A 21078-nucleotide genomic window follows, 5' to 3' on the forward strand; every position below is an offset into this window, starting at 1 on the left:
CAATAATATAAGCCGCACCTTTAAAATTAATGGGGAGGAAAGAAAAAAAAGACAATACCCAAAGAGGAGTGGGGGCCGAGGGGGGCCAAAGAGGCAGTGCCTTCCGTCCAGCAGCAGTGATGGTAGGCAGCAGTGCTTCTAGAGCAGCCTTTCTCAACCTGTGGGTCCCCAGGTGATGTTGAACTACAATTCCCATCACCCCTAGCTAGCAAGGCCAGAGCTCAGGGATGATGGGAGTTGAAGTCCAACAACATCTGGGGACGCACAGGTTGAGAACCGCTGTTCTAGAGGGTCAGCACCACATGGCCCCCCAACGGGATGGGCAGAGAGAGGCAGCTGCTGGTGGGACTCATGCGGCCCTCAGCGGGCTAAAGCCAGGCAGCACCTCGGACTAGCGCCAGTCCCAGCACACCAACTGCATCTCTTGTTCCTCCTCCTAGCAGACCTTCTCGCTCTCTCATCCGCACTCCTCCCTCCCTCCCTTCCTCCTCGCCGCCGCCTTCTGGCTCACTCTCAGGAACCCCCTCACCGCGCCGCCATCTTGGAAGCCGGCCCAGCCCAAACCAGCCAGCATCCAGGGACAATCCTGCTCCAAGCCATTTTTTGTAAGGTCGCGAATATAAGCCACACTTTTCACTGTCAGAATTTGGGGGGAAAGTGTGGCTTATATTTGGGCCAATACGGTAGTTGTCCCTCCTGTATGGCTTGGGTAGAGTGGGATGGGATATGTACCTCAGCAGCATCTGGCAGGCTTTGCAGGAGGTGGTATCCTCAAAGGAATACATCTGGAACTCGTGTCTATTTGCTGTAGCATTTTCAGGGTAGATATTGGAGCTGCACCAGAAATTGAGAAAGAGGGAGTCAGTAGCTTACAACAGTGGTGGCTACATCAAATTCACAGGCTTATGGACTGTTTGTTTGGAGGCAACACAGAATAAAGACATCATTGTGTCAAGAACAGGTTGCAGAAAACACCCACAACAAAACACCACCCTGGATGGGCTCTGGGTGTCCATCCCAACCCATTCGAAAGATTCAGATTCTTACATCAAATCTGCCAATTTTGCACATTTTTTCTGGTAATATTATGGTCAAGCTCCAGTGCTGCAGAATCATGGTACTGTCATGGAAATGTTCCAGTGACTAGAATGGAACTGCAGCCAGACTGCAACAGTCTTGGGATTGTAAAGGATAGCATACAACAGGGGCAGAAGTAGAAGTGTAGACCTACAGGGCCATTTCAAATTGTTCCATCCATTTCTTCTTCAGCTCCCGCGTCTTAAAGTACAGTTCGAAGCCCGAGGAACCATTAAGCTCGATTAGGACAAACATGTGAGTCCACTGTCAAGAAGAAAGAAAAGGGGAATAACAGATTAGCATAAAATATTGGCTGGGCCATATTTATTGACATGGACTCATTTGTTCCCTCTTAGTCCCATTTGGGAAGAATGGGAAGAACAGAGTTCTGTTCTGGGGTGGAGGTGCCTGCTGAATTAAGGCCGCAACTCCCATTCCCTTCTCAGCCGCCCCAGCCCAGCCCCCAAATGCATACCCAAACATTACCTTCTTGTTGTCTTTCTCTACAGAAGAGTCATCTCGGATCTGGTAGCTGGTCAGATCGACAAATTTCTTCATATCATATGAATCTCCTTTCCGCTTACAGATTAGCAGAGCTTTGTCCAGGAGAAAAGCATACCTGCAAGACAGTTTTAATTTGAGACATTCCAACAAGGGTGAGATAAAAGTATCATACCCACTTCTGTTTGTCCCATGTCTAGAAAAGGAAGCTTTTACCTCTTTACAGGTCCATCACATGTGATAAAAATGCCCTTCCTTTTCTTTACATTTCCAACACTCTTTATTTCTTGTCCTATACATTTTAGCAAGTTTGGTTGGTGTTGAATACCACCTATACATCATTTACTGGGAAATGATATATAATGAGTTGAAGAAAATGTATAAAAATACTTTTGTTAAAAACCTGGAAGCCTTTTTTCCAGGAAAAGTGGGGGATGAAATACCAAAGGCAGATAAAAAAAAAATATGTGTGCAACAACTGTAGCAAGAATTGTTTTAGCCCAAAAAGGGAAAGAAAAAGAAATACCAACAAAAGAAGAGTGGCAGATTAAGATGATGGACTTTGCAGAATTGGCGAAACTGACAGGGAAAATCCGAAACCAGCACGATCAAGCATTCCAAAAAGACTGGAGTAAATTTATACAATATTTGAAGGACTATTGTAAGCAATTAACAACACTAGCAGGATTGCAAGAGGACTTATAATGATAATTGTTTTTACCTTTTTACCTTTATTTAAAAACTGTGACATTCAGCATGAGTGACGTGTAAACTGGAAAATGTATAAATGCTATAATATAAAGATTAACTTTGAAAACCAACAAGCGGGAGGGAGGGGAGTCAATAAGATCTTGAGAGCAAAAGAAGTTAAATGTACAATAACGATGTGTTTAAATATTATAAAATGTAAACTTAATAAAAATATATTTTTTAAAAAATAGAAAGGACAAGTCGAATAGGTTTCCCACTTGTTCCGTGCTTTCTAGGCAAGGGGGCCAAGTGGTTTTACATTTGCCCTGCCACTTTCCCTGGCAAAATACCCACTGTTTACTGCTGAATTAGAACAAACCTCAATCTGCAAAAAAAAACAACAACACCCAATTTCCTTTTGTTCTGATTCAGTGGTAAACAGTGAATTTTCCCTGGAGGAAAGCGGTGCAACAAGAGAAAGTGTGGAAGAGCCCATAAAAAGCATGCATTTTATAATCTTATTATGCAGTCTCCTGCACTGAATGCAGTTAACAAACAACCTTGCTTTGTTTAGGCTTCCCTTGGTAATATTTTTGGGTGCTATCCAAAGCTGCAGTTTTCTTTTTGAGGCAAACCTCTGGCTCTACTGTGCACTGAATGTCGTCTCTGCTTGAGCACATAAGACTAGGATGCTACGATAAATCTGCCATTGAAAACCACAAATGAGATGAACTATTATAATTATGGGTGAATGCAGACATGCATCTCGGTGCATGCTGAAGCTGGACGTAGCTCACACAAGGAAACAGCAGCAGACAGTGAATGTGAAAGTAGTTGCAAAAACCAAACCATGTACAATTAGGGAGTTTGTAGGCCAAGAAAACATTGGGCTGCTTCAACAAAGGGCTTATCCACACTTATTTTTCCTCCACACTTACCAGACAGCCTGTGCTTTAAAGTCCTGTGTCTGAGCACTATTTCATTTGTTCCAGAGCTTTCCTCGCGAAAACCTGCCATTTAACACTGAATTGGAGCATACAGCAATCCACAGAAAAATCTGAAATGCTGTTTGTTGCACTTCAGAGCAGGTTTGTTGTGTTTAAAGAGCAGGTTTTCATGGGGAAAGCTGTGGGGTGAAAAAAAGATCTTGAAGTTTGCTAGGGGTCTTATCCAACCACTTAATATTGTCTTTTCTTCACTGCTGACACCCTATTTAAAACCTGTGCTGTGTTATGAAAATCCTGGGCCCCCCACTAGGCAAACCAAGAAGTGTCTAAGTAATAAATTCCTAGGGAAATATTAGCAGACTACACCAGAGACATATCATGAAAAGCACCAACCCTCGCCCCCACCAACCTTGTTAGCCTGTTTGATAATCTGGCCCTGTTCAGAACAGCCTCTGTTCTGTTTCCACTTCTGGAAAATAAATAACCAAACCAAGTACAGGGCCAAGTGTGGATACTTATTAAACTTTTCCATGGACCACTTGAATGAAGCTCATAGACAACCAGTGTCCAACAGACCAGAGTTTGAGAACCTCCTCTCTAGAGGATGTGCATGCCATCACCTGTCTATCTTTGAGCGCTTCTCCCCGCTGATGATCTTGAGCTCCCCGTCAATCTTCGGCCTCCCAAAGTGAGCCAGGGATTGTGTCTAGGGAGAAGGAGAACGTGTTCCTTTACAAGAGATCAACTGGCTGCATTCAGAAGATGCTTATTTAGGACTGGACCAAACTGTTATCTCCCCCACCCTTGCCAGGCAACTTTGACAGATGGATGGAGCCATCAAGTGAACTATTTCTGCCTGCATGGTTTGAAACTAAACCATGTGGGCAAAGTCACAACCTGCATAGCACGTGTCTTGCCAAGCCCAGAGCATAGCACTCCACAAGAGCCAACCATCAGCTCATCAGCTGATCCTTGAAGCTTGGAAAATCCCATGCAAGCACTTTGCAAGACCTCATGATCCTCCAAAGGCAGATGCTGGATATGGCAGTTCCTTTAAGAATTATATGCCTTCATATTAAGGAAAGCTTTTACAACCTTTTGTTCAGACAGTAAAAACGGTAAAGGGACCCCTGACCATTAGGTCCAGTTGCAGACGACTCTGGGGTTGCGGCGCTCATCTCGCTTTATTGGCCAAGGGAGCCGGTGTACAGCTTCCGGGTCATGTGGCCAGCATGACTAAGCCGCTTCCGGAGAACCAGAGCAATGCATGGAAACGCTGTTTACCTTCCCGCCAGAGTGGTACCTATTTATCTACTTGCACTTTGACGTGCTTTCGAACTGCTAGGTTAGCAGGAGCAGGGACCGAGCAACGGGACCTCACCCCATTGTGGGGATTCGAACCACCAACCCTCTTATCGGCAAGTCCTAGGCTCTGTGGTTTAACCCACAGCGCCACCCGCGTCCTGTTCAGACAGAAGTTCCTTCCAAAATTATATATGTCCCCGATAAGATTACAAATTTTGGAGATGGTAGGAGCGTAAGAGAAGACATATTACATATTTTTTTGGGGGGGTGGGGAGAGTTCTGGAAGCAAACAGGGAGAACGGGGCATTAGCAGGAATAATTTTTGATTTGTTTACTTAAAGCTGTTAAGAATGGCAGCTTTGCAAAAGTGGGAAGAAAAGGAATTCCAATAATCAAGATAAGAATGGGATCTGATTGTTGATAGTATTATTTCTCTTTTTTCTCTCCTTTGTATTGTATCTAATTTATTTGTAACTGAAAATCAACAAAGTGAAAATTTATATTTTTCAATCGATATGAAGGTACATGCTGGAGTCGAAAAACGTTATCAAAAACAAGAGAAGGTGGGCAAAATCTCTTGCCACAAGACTCACCAAGTTCTCAATGGAGAGCTGGAAATTAGTGATTTGTTTCAGTGTTTCATTGTCCCTCTTGACTTCATTCACACATTGAGCCAGATCCTAATGCAGGAAATAATGAATGAGATCTGATATTCGAAAATAAATGATCGGTTGGAGTACTTGCCAAAGATCAAAGAGGTAAGTGAGAGTTAAACAACAACAACGCAACAAATTCCTGGGCATGACCACCACATATGAAAGAAGGTTCCCACTTGTGATTTACATCTCCAACATTTGTTATTGTGGCTTTTGTTGATTTTAGTGATGTATGCTGCCTGCAGTCTTCTGACCACTGACATGAGAGTAAGTTGCATCGAGAACCTCGCTTAAATGAAATAAGCAGCAGAGTTGTTTACTTAGTACTACAACAACATTACTCACAAGGGAGGAGTTTGAGAACCTAGGCACCCGCCACGTGACCCCCTAGTCCCCCACCAGGTCTAGGTTCCACATCTTCTGTTGCTTGCTATAAACTGGAATAAGAGATGGAACCATGGGAAAGAGCTGTACTAGACCTAGAGTACATGCTTTGTATGCAAATAAAATAAAATAAAAATACTCAGCTTTAATGCTCAACATTTCAAATACTATCTCAAGCATCAGGGCTGAGAAAGATTCTCTCCTGGAATTCAGATTATGGCCATGGGACCATTCCCCCACCCAACTGACAAATACACAAGCAAATATCCTCAGGTGGCCTAGATGGGTGTACAGCCTCCCTTTGTCACGGGACCCCAGAAATTCTAAGGCTGCAAACACGATACACTCCCTAGAATCTGCCTAGCTCTAGAATATGTCTCACCCGCATAGCATCTAGCGCAAGCCGCAGATTCTCCTTTTCTGTTGGGTCCACTGTGTATTTGGTCAGCTCCTGGAGGGAGGGAGGAGGCAGAGAAAAATGAGCAAACTTCTGCATTTGGGGGATAAAATAGCCAAAGTAATCTTCACTATGTGCTAACATTCATATGTCAGCATCACTACTGAGAGCTGAAACCGATACTTTTTGCCAGTAAAGAGTTGCAGAATTTCGAATTACATCAGCACAAAGAGGAAGCTCATGTTCCAGGAGGCGCACTTTTCCTACGGCAGGAGCTTATAAATAGGAGTCCCTAAAGAAACAAACAATAGGGTTCTTGGCTCCCAGCTTGCCTTCTTTCACTCACTATGCTTTAAACACCTTCCTGATCTAGAGGCAGAAAGAACCCTAGAATTGGCTCACTCTAACCGGAAATTGAATGGGTGCGGGTGGCACTGTGGGTTAAACCACAGAGCCTAGGACTTGCCGATCAGAAGGTCAGTGGTTCGAATCCCCACAACGGGGTGAGCTCCCGTTGCTTGGTCCCTGCTTCTGCCAACCTAGCAGTTCGAAAGCACATCAAAGTGCAAGTAGATAAATAGGTACCGCTCTGGCGGGAAGGTAAACGGCGTTTCCGTGCGCTGCTCTGGTTCACTAGAAGCGGCTTAGTCATGCTGGCCACATAACCCGGGAGCTGTACACTGCCCACGGCCAATAAAGCGAGATGAGCGCCACAACCCCCGAGTCGGTCATGACTGGACCTAATGGTGAGGGGTCCCTTTAAAGGTAAAGGTAAAGGTACCCCTGCCCGTACGGGCCAGTCTTGCCAGACTCTGGGGTTGTGCGCCCATCTCACTCAAGAGGCCAGGGGCCAGCGCTGTCCGAAGACACTTCCGGGTCACGTGGCCAGTGTGACATCGCTGCTCTGGCGAGCCAGAGCTGCACACGGAAACGCCGTTTACCTTCCCACTAGAAAGCGGTCCCTATTTATCTACTTGCACCCGAGGGTGCTTTCGAACTGCTAGGTTGGCAGGCGCTGGGACCGAGCAACGGGAGCGCACCCCGCCGCGGGGATTCGAACCGCCGACCTTTTGATCGGCAAGCCCTAGGCACTGAGGCTTTTACCCACAGCGCCACCCGCGTCCTTCCAGGGGTCCCTTTACCCTTTACCTTTAACTGGAATTTATCCAGCATGAACTTGGTCAAAATGAATGGAGGCTGCACAGAAGACAATTGTGCCATATATTTTCAGAGCAATATCCCCCTTCCTTTTCCTTCTCCCTAGCGTTACATAATCTGATCAATGTTTGTTACCTGCAGAAGCAGATGATATTTCAGTACCCGTTGCATGGGTACCATGAGGAGGTCTCGCAGGCTGAACCGGCCATTATTGGCTCGTTGCGAACATTCCTAAAAGGCAGAAAATTGGAGTGAAGTTCTAGAAAAACAGCACTGTTCGTAACGCTTGCTTTGTTTACATATATACAAGCTGACTATTGGAAATAAGGAGATCCTAAAAACAGGGATCAATTCATCCTACACTGAATCCACTGAGGGTGAGTTATGAGCCTCCAAAAGTGGGATCCCAGGTTCAGCTAACTCCAGTTCTCTCTTTTTCTCATATATATATATATATATATATATATATATATATATATATATTTCTGTTTTACAATTTAGAATATTCATTTAGACAACCTTAAAATATCAGTGATTCCCCTTCTTCTCTTTCCATGCTTCATTTTGCATAGCATAAATCCCTGCATATTTTATATAAACTAAACCATTCAGTATTCCATTGTTACTTCCATCAAAACTTATTTACAGTGTTGAATTTATCATAATGCTGCCAATGTTTTCAAGTGTACACAAATACCCCCCATATATTCAATGAGCATTTTTCAATCTTCTTCAAAAAAAATTTCTTCTTGTTCTCTTATTCTGTAAGTTAGATCAGCAAGCTGCACATATTCCAACAGTTTAAGCTGCCATTCTTCTTTGGTTGGGACCTCATTCATTTTCCATTTTTGGGCTAACAAAAAATGGGCCGCCGTAGTGGCGTACATAAATAACCGTTTTTGACACCTGGGAATTTCCATCCCTCTCTTTCACATTCAAACTGCTGAATGTGACTTAGGGCTCATCCACACTTATGCTTTTCCCTAGAAAGCAGGTGTCCAAGAGGTTTTCTGTTTGTTCCATTGCTTTCCCCAGGAAAACCCACTCTTTAGCACTGAATTGGAACACATGTCCATCTGCAGAAAACCCCGGGGGAAAGAGACAAGACAAACTGAAGTGTAGACAAACCCTAAGCAATTTCCTTGCTCCTTTCCACTCAAAAGTGTTACCTGAAGGGATTACTTCACTGTCAATGTCCATTAATTTTTTTGTTGTTATTAAATCCTGGCTGACCTGCTACTAGAGTGGACGGAGGATTCTGAGAAAGATGGGAATGGAGCGGAAATGGCTTTTCTGTCCCGGAGTGGAAAACCATGCAACTGGTATTCACTGTTGTTGCTTCAGTCCACGAACTGTCAAAGCAGATCACTTCCCCCCTCCTGGCCCTTATTAGCATTGTGTTTCCTTTACATTGAAATGAGTGGGGTGGAATAATGAAATGAAAACGTAATTCACATAAATTACGGAAGTCTCAATTTTGTCACAGTGGACAGTGGGATGTACAATGTAGTTTTGGCAGAAGATGAGGGGACGCAGGACAGAAACTGCACTGAGTGTGACAAACATGGGGTGGAACAGAAAAAGATGCCTTCTTAACATCTGTACTCACTTGCAGGCCTTTTCTTTAGCAAGGGGTCAACAGCCAGCATCCGTAACAAGCCACTGATTTTAGGAGGTCTGTTTTTCAGTTCAATAGGTTAAATGTGACTTACAAAGAATGGTCTAGAGCCCAGCTTCCAGTTTGCTACCATAGCAAATCAAATGTTAAAACGTAGATATTGTCATTGCATAAAATTTTTGTTTTTATCCATTGCAAAGCTAGGAGCACCTAGAACTACTAAAACCAATGGGCTTAGGTGTACTTAACCAGGGGCACCGACTGTGGCCCCAGGTTGCACCATGATGACATGATGTCATGCCATGACATCATCATGATGTCACGTTGCGACATCATCATGTTGTCATGTTGCGACACCATGATGGCACCAGAAGTCAGGTTCTGAGGTCTTGCAAGGCTTTGGACAGCATCTATGAGACATCACTTCCGGTGCTTTGTGAGGCACCAGAAGTTGTGGCGGGGGCACTGCAATGTGGGTGCTGAGCACCCACAACAAAATTTTTATGGGTGCTCGGGCCCCCCTATAGTTGGTGCCCCTGTGCCTAACTTTGCCCTGGATTGGATTGGCTGTTTTATTATTAGAGTTTCAGTTTTAAGCTGGGTGATTTACAGCACTACATTTTAATACCATTGCGCTGCCCAGTTGTGGCATGTGTCCTATAACGTGAGGTCCCAAACACAGAATACATCACGTCATAATACAATTGGAACAGGCTGAGGAAGACAGTAATCTCTACTGCTGGGATCCATGGATAAGAAAGTTTAGCAGCAAGCTGGTATATGGTGGGAGTCCAGCACATGAATGTCAAAGAGCAGTTTCCTCACCTCCAGTCTCATGCGTACATCCACACTGGTATTGGCCACCTGGTCTAAGTGCTTTGTGGCGGATTCCACCTGGCTGCAGTACCGGCCATAGAGCAAGAACCTGCAGGCAAGCAGAAGAAGCTGATGTGAATGGAGATCCAGTGAGTTTTGGACAGACACCTGGTGTCAGGCTTCGGGGAAGTCTATCCCTCCCCTGGTGGCAGCAAGAAGCAGAGAAAAACAAGGAAGAGTTCTTACTAATGAGTTTATTCAATCAACACGGCAAGAGACCAGGGATGCAGTTGGTCTCCCGTTAATGGCGTTGCTCCAACTGAGCTCCTCCCCCTTCCCTTCCTAGCAACTGCAGTTCCCCTTATGGTGGCCGCTTGGGGCTAATTGTCTCTTGAGTCCTTTGCTCTTGCACCCTCAATGAACGCCGCGTTCTGGAAGAAGCGGGGTCAGAAATACTCTCCAGTGATAACGTGTCTGTCTCTGTCTCCCCCTTCTCTTCTCCCAACACCTCCCAGCTCTTCTGTTCACCTGTCTCTGAGCTGTGACCTTCCTCAAAACACTGCTGTAATTCAACACTGCCTTCCTCTTCTCTGGAAGCTTCAGGAGAAGGGGTTGGGTGATCTCCACCATTCCTCCACCTCTTCACCTGGGCATGAACTGCATCCAAACATTGTTCAGGGGAGGTGCTGCATGGGTTTAGGTTGAAGAATCCAGGACTTACCTTTAACCAGGGTTCTGCCTGAGGCCACAATATTATCGGACACACGCAATCATGCTGGGAGGGGAACTCACCTCTCCTTGTACTTGATGAACACCTGGTAGAGGTTCTGAGAGTTGCTAAAAGATAGGGCACTCTTCAGATCCACCAGAAAGCACCGATGAACTTTCAAAAGTTCCTGATGCAAGAGGAAAACAGAGTACAGAGAAGAATGAGCTAACCAAAGAACAAGGACTCTGTAGGAGAATCTATACTCAAAACAGTGGTCATGGTTTTCAGAGCTCCGTAGAATCACTGCAGACACCCAGGGAACAATGCAGTCTCCAACACCACAGTTGTAGGAGGACTGAACAAGGGAATATAGTTGTACCTTGGATCCTAAATACCTTGTGAGTTGAACGTTCTGGCTCCCAAATGCCACAAACCTGAAAGTGAGAGTTCTGGTTTGCGAATGTTCTTTGGAAGCCAAATGTCTGACATGGCTTAAGCGGCTTCCAATTGGCTGCAGGAAGCTCCTGCGTCCAATCAGAAGACACACCTTTGTTGTTGAATGTTTTTGGAAGTTGAACAGACTTCCGGACCAGATTCCGTTCGACAACCAAGGTACGACTCTAAGAGGACACTGATTAGGGCCATTCTGGGTTTTTTTTGGAACTTTGTGCAAACATTACATTTATTCAGGTTCATGGGGAAACTGCAAAATAATTTAGGAAAGGGTTGCTTCTTCCATTCTTACTGATATATATTTCTTATAGAGCTGATCCCACTATGATCCATGTGAAAGTTATATATGTAGTCTGCTGCTAACACCAGCAATTGCTATGGAAAAGGTTTGTGTGAAACTGTAAAGACAAGATTCCAGTTGTTGTTATTATATAGGATTACCTTTTTGGTGTTGGCCCCAGTTTTACAGAACTCCATTCTGTGTGAAATTAGGTAGGCTCCATCCCTCAACACCTTTAAATATGTCACACACACACACACACACACACACACACACACACACTGCTGATTTTTAGTGGGCAGTCTGCAGTTATGGGTTTTTGGGAGGAAAAAGGCACCCGAGACAAAATCAAAGGAACTCCGAAAACAATGAAAACAGTATGAAAGTGATTGATAAATTGACAAACTTTCACAATGTAAAATGAACACATATATGCAATTATAAGTGATGGCTACTGTTACGTAACAATTGCAACAACTACAACAATTTCTGCAAGCACTTTCAACGAGGTTTCCTGGATTGCATCCTGTTTCGCGCTTCATCAGATCAAACTGAGTTTCTCACAGATGGCAACTGTAAATCCTATTTTAGCTTCTTGTTTATCTTTTCAAAACTATGTTCATCTTAAAATATAATACCATAAATAACTTTCAAAACTCGTGAAAGATTAAACTCTTGAAGATTCAAAACATTAGAAAGATTAAAACAAATTCTGAACTATTCCCATGCTGCCCTCACTCGCGTCTTTACATGCTCACCTGTCTGAAGATTTTCTATTTACTGTCGGAGAAACAGACTGGGTGCGGAGATGGAGGTGTTTTTAAAAGCCAAAACAAAACAAAACTCTGTTTGTCCCCTAGACTATGCAGTCCCCCCAAACCCTGTGTCATCAACAAACTGGAACCAACCTATTGGCTACCTCATGCATGCCTGGCTGTGCCTCTGTAGTTGGGGAGCTGTTGGCTGTGAAAGGACAAGGAAACCAGAGGCAACTGTGACTTGGGTGGGATCCCAACATCATGGCTTCAGTCTCTACTGCGTTCAGAAATGATGATCAAGCAGAAAAACTCTTGCCGGAATGAGTGACTTAACTTTACAAGTGAGTCATTCTGGCTGGAGAAGAAACGGCACATATATGCACATACCCTTTTGAATGAAATATTACACAGGACCTAGCAAAGGAAGGAAGTCTAGGCCACAAGTGAACTCAAATATGTAGCCTTGCAAGATGAAGATGACTGCACTGAAATAAACAACCTGTCCTGAGGCTACCTGGCTTACAGTAAAGTAGGACTGTTCACAAATATCCATGCTAGGTGGGTGTTTTTCAGTTCAAGGGTGTTTCAGGAAAACCAATGCATTTGCACAAGTCTGGCAGACAAGGTAGAAGTGGGAGAGGGGCTGTATTGGTTCAAAGTGAATTGGGCTGGTATCCAGTCACAAAACGGTTTTACTTTGTTTAATTAGCGGGATGTGTGTGTTTATAAGAACATCTTATTAAAATTGATTTTAAAAACTTTACTGTTCTCTTTTTCATAGTTGGTTAAAGCACCTTCTTTAGTGTCATCCTGCGCTCTTTATTTGAATGATCCCTTGTCCCAGAATATTCATAATGACAAATCTTTGTGCAAGCAGATGTGCTATTAGAATGCATGTGTGATGGAACTAAAATCTTCACTATATATCCAGAAACCGCATCGAAGTATCCTCTGTGATATGTAAGGCGTCCTGTCTCAGATTACATGCTCCTACTTTAGCACTTCTAAAAATTCCTATCACCATAGCAGCCACAACTGCTGGGCTGAATTAGGTCTTTGCAAAATCTTCTGTGAAATGTCCTGACCTGGACCTTTCAGAAGCTTTGGATGAGAACTTAGCTATCCCACAGACCTTATGCTCCTCTAAATGTTATTACACAGTCCTCAGCAAATGTATAACACCCACCTCCTTTTAAATAGATATTTCAAGAGAAAATATGCATATTAAAATACAAAATTACCTAAGAATTTTGATTGAAAAGTACAAATTTATGTGGAAATAGTAACGTACAACGTATGGTTAAGTCCAGTCAAAGGTGACAATGTGTCGGGCAGGACTGAGGAGGAATGGTGGGGACTGCGCGCCCCTTCTCCTGAACCTTCCCAAGAATAGGAGGACTGTATAGATTTAGAACGGTGGTTTGCAGAAGGGCATAGTTCAAAGGCTGCAGAGGGGAGAAGCTGGGAAATATTGGGAGAGGAACAGCAGGAGGAAGAAACACTAGGGGAGAGACAGCTGACAGACTCGGTGTCTTTGGACAGCATTCCTGAGCCCCCCTCTCCCAGGACTAGGAGAGTAGTAGAACAGAAAGCTCAGAGGCAGAAAGCCCAGATCAGCCAGCGCATGGATGATGGAGGATAAAAGAGAAGGAGGGGGTTGGGCTTTACTCAGAGCAATGTCATTACTGAATAGGGACTACATTCTTTTGTCTCTCTCTATGAATACTGAATAAATTGTGTGGTAAGAACTCTTTCTGTTTATCTGCTCTTTTGGCTGCCCACAGGGGAAGGATAGGATTCCCTGAACCTCGACATTATGGGTTGTGGCATTTATCTTGCTTTCAGGCTGAGGGAATTGGCCTTTGTTCACAGACAGCTTTCCAGGTCATGTGGCTAGCATGATTAAACCACTTCTGGTGCAATGGAACACCGTGACAGAAACCAGAGCACACAGAAACGCCATTTACCTTCCTGCCACAGCGGTACCTATTTATATACTTGCACTGGTGTGCTTTCAAACTGCTAGGTTGGCAGGAGTGGGAGAGAGCAATGGGAACTCACAGATTCGAATTGCCAACCTTCTGACTGGCAAGCCCAAGAGGCTTAGTGGTTTAGACCACAGCGCCACCCACTCCCCTTATGTGTGAATGAATGGAACTATGAGTAAAAACATGCAAAAATTACATAGGATGAAAAGAGAAAGATATACCATATTTTTTGCTCTATAAGACTCACTTTTTCCCCTCCTAAAAAGTAAGGGGAAATGTGTGTGCGTCTTATGGAGCGAATGCAGGCTGCACAGCTATCCCAGAAGCCAGAACAGCATGAGAGATCGCTGCTTCCACTGCACAGCGATCCCTCTTGCTGTTCTGGCTTCTGAGATTCAGAATATTTTTGTCCTTGTTTTCCTCCTCCAAAAACTAGGTGCGTCTTGTGGTCTGGTGCGTCTTATAGAGCGAAAAACACGGTACCCACTTCTAGGTAACCATCTAGACTTCCTTTCTTGCCGTGTTTCTAGGCATAGACCTGTGCTTTATAGCACTCTGTCTAAGCACTTTTTCTCTCCCCCCCCAGCACTTTCCCCGTGAAAACCTGCTCTTTACTGCGAGCAAATGTCAATCCTCTGAAAACCCAAATTGCCTTTTGTTCCAATTCAGAATTAGAAACATTTTTTGTGTGTGGAAAGAACCAGGGCAAAAAAGAGGAAGGGGGGGGGGAGCACACAGACACAGAGCTTTAAAGCATGGACCTGTGCCTAGGAAGCATGGGGCCAAAGGCAAATGTGGTTAAGACCAGGGAAGGAAAGGGCAAGTGTCTGGGGAGTTAGGAGGGAATTAAGAAACTTGTTTTTTATGCCCCCAAAAAGATGTTAGATTGTTTTTGTATGCCACTACAGCAGCAAGACTTTTACTAGCCAAAAATTGGAAATCGCAAGAGATACCAACAATAGAAGAATGGCAGATGAAGATGGTGGACTTTTTGGAGCTGGCCGACCTGACTGAAAGAATCCGCGACCAGAAGGAAGAGGAATATCAAGACGATTGGAAGAAATTCAAAGAATATTTAGCCAAATATTGTAATATAAGATAATTATAAATCACTTGGAAGTATCAAATAGGTTTAGGATTAGATTAAGAATGAATTGTAAAGAATTAAGGATAAGAATACCAATAAAAGAGAAGAGGGTAGTAAATTGAAGGAGTTAATTTTATAAGAAATATGATTTTGGAGAACTGTTACAAGGTGATACAATGAAATTCAGTTAGGGGGGATTTGAGGAAGTCAGTTAACAATGAAATTTAAATTAGGTTATAAGTAATAAGTGTTTTTATTTGTCTTTTTTATTATAATGTGTTTTCTTTAGTGTGTTTTGTATGTTATTTCTGTTACAAATTTGGAAAATTAATTTTAAAAAATTGGGGAAAAAGGAAACTTGTTTTTTACAATCTGAGCCAGAGAAGAACTGTAGTGTCCCAGAGCTCACATAAGTCACAGAGGTTCACATCCTGAGCCAGGGAATTATGACTTTGGCAGCATCACTACTAAAAGCCACCAAGGCTTTTGTCACAAACTGGTTGCTATGTTAAACCAACCTACCATATTGCCTCAAATATAAGCCACACCTTTAAAATTCAAGGGGGGGGGGGGGAGAAAAAAAGACAACACTTGAATATAAGCCGCTCCCTTAAAATTCTGCAGGCACTCACACCCATTCTGTTTTACCGTATGTCTTTGTCAGCAGCGATATCGTAAAAGCTGATTTTTGTAAGGTCGTTAATTGAAGCCGCACTTTAACTTTTCACAGTCAGAATTTGGAAAAAAAGTGAGGCTTATATTCAGGCTAATATGGTAATTTTAGCACTTTGACAATGGACAACAGTAATGTGGAGCATTTAATATATCTAGAGCGGCTGGAGGAGTATTTAAAAAAAGCAATGTACCTGAAAGATTAGATTCTTACCTCAATGTTAATAAAAATATTCTCCAGGTCCTGTGGTTGCAGAAACAGCTGCAGAGGTTTCATGAAATGCTGGAAAGAGCACAACCTGGTTGAAATGATCCAATAACAAGCACAATTCAAGGCAGCAAGATGCACATTCGCTGATGGGGGATGAATATACCATACAGTACTGGGGAGAAATTTATGCATGCCCAGTTTAGCACTATACATGCTGTGAGCAGAGGAAAAAGCCACTGTGGGGAAGGATCCTTCTCTCAGTCTATCAGGCTGAGGGCCACGCTCCCCCTTCTTTGTCGCTACAAACAAAGGGTAGAACTAAGTAAGGAAGACATGGTGAGCAGCTGCCGCCAAAAACCTCAGGCCCATTTTAACATCTCCTTCCATAATCACTGGTGCAACTCAATTTGTGACCTGACGCCATCTGGCTGAGTGAGTTTCTCTGGCCCTGCTCCACGTCACCCACAACCGCTGGCAGGAGCGAGGAAACTCACAGCACGACGACATCGCCTGGTGAGTTGCAAAAAGCAAGAAAGAGGAAGACAACCAGACAGGGAGGTGGTGCTGCTTCTGTGGCGTCGAATAAGGCCTGAATGTGGGGCAAAGAGAAATTTGGCCACCTGAACTGCTGTGAGAAGGGAGGAGGCGGAAGTGGCATAAGTACCTGGTGGATAGATTCTAGTGTGCTTGTGTATTTCTCCTCTGTCTGTTGGATCTCCTGAAGGCAACATTTTCTCTTGTCCAGTTCAGTCATCCGCTGCTGCAAAACATACAACACAGTGGGGAACCATGTTATGAGATGAGTTGCTGTGGGTCAGTGGATGAAGCCTGGGCCCTGGACTCGGGTTCAAATGCATCACTCACTAGGCCGCCCTAATGATGTTAACGATGTTAATGGATCAGGTGTTAAAAAGGGAGGTTCGCCTGGTGCCTTCATTATATACTTTTAGGTGCCAGGTAAAACATTCCTCTTCGACCAGGCCTTAGACTGATTAATATTCTACAGCCTTTTAAATGGGAAGGGTTGTTGTTAAGTTGTGGGTTGACATAGCAGACGACACAGCGATTTCTCCAAAGCAGCTCTTTATTTTGTAAGCTGGAACAGAACTGAGCTGAGGAGCTCAGTCAGCCTGCTTATATAGAGCTCCAGAACAATGTAACTGTTGCCATTTTCTAAAACTATCCAATCAATACAAAAAAAAAAAAAAAAAATTCCTTCCAGTAGCACCTTAAAGACCAACTAAGTCAGTTCTTGGTATGAGCTTTCATGTGCATGCACACTTCTTCAGATACACCAGTCTTGGAAAGAGAAGCTGCTGAATTACAACTTATCACCAAACTTAAAACCATGAAGAAACCTGGCCTGAACAAAGACCTTGGATTCTTATCTCATTATACATGACAAAGCCATTTTTCACCTTTTCACCCCTTGCTTCTCCCTGTAAGACCTATTGCAGTCGTTAAGAGTCGTCAACAGGCTCATCACAGCTATCTGCCAACCACCCATTCCCACCACCCTTCTGAGTAATACCCCTCCCCACCTTCTCACTATATAGAAGGGTCTGGAAACTTCTGTTTCAGTGTATCTGAAGAAGTGTGCATGCACACGAAAGCTCATACCAAGAACTGACTTAGTTGGTCTTTAAGGTGCTACTGGAAGGATTTTTTTTTGTTTTGTTTTGACTATGGCAGACCAACACGGCTACCTATCTGTAACTATCCAATCAATGAACGTCACTTTTCGATCCTTCATTTGCATAACTATCTACAGTATCCCCCTGCTGGCCCAGGGTGAGAACTTCAGTACATAACAGCTGTGGTTATTGTTTTGTTGTTTTGGCTTAATTATCTTGTATTTTATTCTGTGAACTGCCCTAGATCTTTTCATGATAAATTTAATAAATCAATAAGAAATAAATAAAACAGGAATGACCCGTTTGCTTCTATTTAATCTTTCTAAAATGGCGACTAGGGACTACTCTACAGGGCTGCTGTGAAGATGAACAAGTTGCAGGTTGTAAAATGCTTGCTGTGTCTGAGAGATAAATCTGCTAGATAAATCGGCCTGAAAACAGAGATGAGCACGGCACCCCATAGTCCAGGCACCTCCAAACTCGGCCCTCCAGCTGTTTTGGGACTACAACTCCCATCATCCCTAGCTAACAGAACCAGTGGTCAGGGATGATGGGAATTGTAGTCCCAAAACAGCTGGAGGGCCGAGTTTGGGGATGTCTGCCATAGTTGAATTCGACTGGACTTAACCGTCCAGGAATCCTTTACCTTTTCTACCCGCAAAGTCTTTCTTTGACGGACTGCACAATGACTTTCTTCTGATGTTGGGTGGATCCGGCAGCAGTAATTGTGCCTTGCAAGGAATGGATAGATCACCAACTCCTGGCCACTTACCGGCATGACACTTGGCTCTGACCTCATCAGATCCTCGTAGATGTCATCTCCTTCAGCCTCCTCATTTTCCACACAATCATAGAGGTCATCATCTTCCTCCATGGTGTCACTGGTGGAAAGGGAGAGAGAAAGAACTTTAGCCCTCCCACCCCTGACATGAGAGAAGGTAGATTTTGTTGGAATGAGACCCATGTGGCTTCAGTTGCCATGGGTCACGGGAGTCCGCCTCAAGTCGCTATCTAGACCACCCTCAGTTACTTTCAAAGACCAGTATTCCTGAGAGAAGCTTATTGGCACAATGATGATCATTTTCCCGTCAATACTTCTGCGCCTTTAGCAATTGTAGAAGCAGCAGGAATTCAGGAGGGGAAGGTTCTGCCAGCGTACAGTGATAGGAAAAAGATCCACTTGATCATTTTCTGATGTCATGCATTCTTTCAAGGGAAAAGCAGCAACGTTTGGCATGAATGATTTCCCCCTCCCCTCCCAGAATGGTCTTGCTCCTTACTCAATCTGATCTGATAAGCCACTGTATATATCATCATCAGCGATGCTGTCCTCTGTAGGGAATGGCCTGTGAAACAAAGATGGTTTAAGATCAGAATGTAATATCCACAAGCTACTCAAGTAACTGCAACTATATATATGCCTATATAGATACTGCATTTATAGTGGTATCAGAGGATGCTTATTTCAGATGATGCAGCCCCTTGCTTGGTAACTTCTTTTGGATGAACTTATCTGTCATCTAAGGGCGACAGATTGTCGGCAGAGTAAAAAGGTAAAGGTAAAGGACCCCTGACAGATAAGTCCAGCCCCGAACGACTCTGGGGTTGCTGTGCTCATCTTGCCTTACTGGCTGAGGAAGCCGGCGTTTGTCTGCAGACAGTTTTTCCAGGTCATGTGGCCAGCATGACTGAGCTGCTTCTGGTGAAACCAGAGCATAGCACGGAAACGCCGTTTACCTTCCTGCCGGAGCGGTATCTATTTATCTACTTGCACTTTGATGTGCTTTCGAACTGCTAGGTTGGCAGGAGCAGGGACCGAGCAATGGGAGCTCACCCTGTTGCGAGGATTCGAACCACCAACCTTCTTTTGGATGAACTTATCTGTCATCTAAGGCCAACACATTGTTGGCAAAGTAGCCACTGCCTAAGATTTATTGCGGACTTATCAATACTATTTATTATTTGCAACTTCAGTTGTTGGTCTCTAGTCAAGGAAAATTTAAGGTGCAATAAACGAACTGAGTGCCGTAAGATTATTTGGTATACAGATAGCTGTGACCATATCTTCTCTTTCTGCCCCAGTTGTCAATAGAACTGGGCTGGAGTAGACCATGAAAAGGTTCATGGCTCCCCTCTTTGGTGAAGCCAAACTGGCACTTTGAGCAAGGCAGGGATGGGGAAAACCGAGAGGGAAATGGTGGTTTAAAACAACAGCAGAGTTTTGAATAAAGCAGGGATGGAGAGACACAGAGGAAATTGGTGGTTTTAAACAACAGCAGTAAAGCAGGAATGGAAATACGCTAGAGAGGAAAAAGTGATTTTAAACAGTAGCAGAGGTATGAGTAGAATAAGAAAGTGTTACAGGAATTCTAAGGTCTCATATATATAAATCATATGTTCATAAATCTACAAGGCAAATGCTTATGCATAAATGAATAAATCTACAAGGCAAATGTTAGCCAATCTGAGCCCGGCTTTGGCTGGGGAGGGCAGGATATAAATAAATTATTATTATTACAGTATTATTATTCATAAGTATATAAACCACGTGTCTGAAATAGTACAGGAGAACAATCCTGAAGTCATTTTGACTCTCCCAAACTATTTTGACTCTCCCAGTGACCTCAAATATTTCTCTGCAAGTAGGAAAGAAATGGAAAAGCCTCTCCACTGTGTTTTGCTTACCTGTCTTAAGGGCGTATGTGTGTATGAATAGGATGAGCCTGTGACCTGGTTTCAGGAAATAAAGTACAGTATTTACCATCACAAAAGAATGGCCAGGCAGTCCAGGTAATGCAATCAGTGACCATTATCAAGTATCCTGGCAGACAAGATTTCTGCTGTAGACCGCCTCTTTCTGTGATGTATGATGTTTTGGGGGTGTGGTCTCTGGCTACAGGGTGAGCAACTTCCAAAGTCTATATAAGGGCTTGCTCACCATTGTTCTGGGTCCCTCCTGACTCTTGCATGTGGTAAGTGGGGACCCTGTTACAACAGTTAATAAAGATCAGTCTTACTAGCTGCCTTGCTTCTCAATATTCTCTGGTTGGCCTCTGTTATTTGCTCCTTCTGATAGGGAACCTACTTAAGGACTCTATACGGCCCCTTGGATACCCCTTAAGGGAAAGGGGGCAGTTTTTTTTCTTATAACGAAAGGGATGAGAGGAAGTGGCAGATTAAAACAAGGCTTGCTTCCAGTGAGAAGTTGGGACAGGCTGTGTATGTTAGGCTTTTTGGTGTTAGTTTCTGTCATACCTATTTCTGCTATTTCTCCTTGTTAAAATTTGTTGGTTATCTTTTTTATATATTTTTTTAAAAAACAACCTTTTTTGTCCCTCCACCCCTGATTTACTGAAACCTTTGCCATTGTTAGAAACCACAATTTTCACCTCAATGTTCCTCCACACCTACTCAAACTTCTGCTGTTGTTCGAGTACAGAGAGAAGAGAGGAACAATCAAAACAGTGGTCTGTGTGCAAGGCAGAGTTTGTTTTTTTTTAAAAAGAGAGATAGGAAAAAGGGGTTGGAGATGACAATTGGGCCAGTGGGTGTGCATGTGCACACATGCACAAAGGGGGTTGCACCACAGGAGAGAGGAGAGGAGATGGCATGGAATTGGGGGTGATCTGTGTCAAAGGGATTGTTGAGAAAAGCAGGAAGTAATTGTATGGGGTTGAAGAGGAAAGTTGGGGCATGAAAGGGCCTGAAGGGGATGGTGGCTTAATAATTGGACTTAC

General features: G+C 43.7%; 1 protein-coding gene across 8 annotated transcripts in view; it reads right to left on the reverse strand.

Moving 5' to 3' along the window:
* The window catches only part of VAV1 (vav guanine nucleotide exchange factor 1), a 66728-nt gene that overhangs the window by 19442 nt on the left and 26208 nt on the right, over positions 1-21078 (reverse strand). For 7 of the 8 annotated variants that reach the window (XM_083718739.1, XM_083718741.1, XM_083718737.1 and 4 more), the window contains exons 4-16: positions 18622-18687; positions 18114-18222; positions 16372-16467; positions 15711-15779; positions 10342-10445; positions 9559-9658; positions 7251-7346; positions 5943-6011; positions 5114-5200; positions 3836-3921; positions 1564-1696; positions 1232-1341; positions 733-834 (exon numbers count right to left, since the gene is read on the reverse strand). In XM_083718739.1, coding sequence (XP_083574865.1) covers positions 733-834; positions 1232-1341; positions 1564-1696; positions 3836-3921; positions 5114-5200; positions 5943-6011; positions 7251-7346; positions 9559-9658; positions 10342-10445; positions 15711-15779; positions 16372-16467; positions 18114-18222; positions 18622-18687 — 1227 coding nt within the window. Of the gene's footprint in view, positions 1-732; positions 835-1231; positions 1342-1563; positions 1697-3835; positions 3922-5113; positions 5201-5942; positions 6012-7250; positions 7347-9558; positions 9659-10341; positions 10446-15710; positions 15780-16371; positions 16468-18113; positions 18223-18621; positions 18688-20026; positions 20120-21078 lie in introns of those variants that run through there. The other variant, XM_083718742.1, reaches the window with a different exon arrangement.

The sequence above is a fragment of the Podarcis gaigeae genome (genome assembly GCF_964106915.1).
Source record: "Podarcis gaigeae genome assembly, chromosome: 17".
Taxonomy (NCBI): Eukaryota; Metazoa; Chordata; class Lepidosauria; order Squamata; family Lacertidae; genus Podarcis; species Podarcis gaigeae.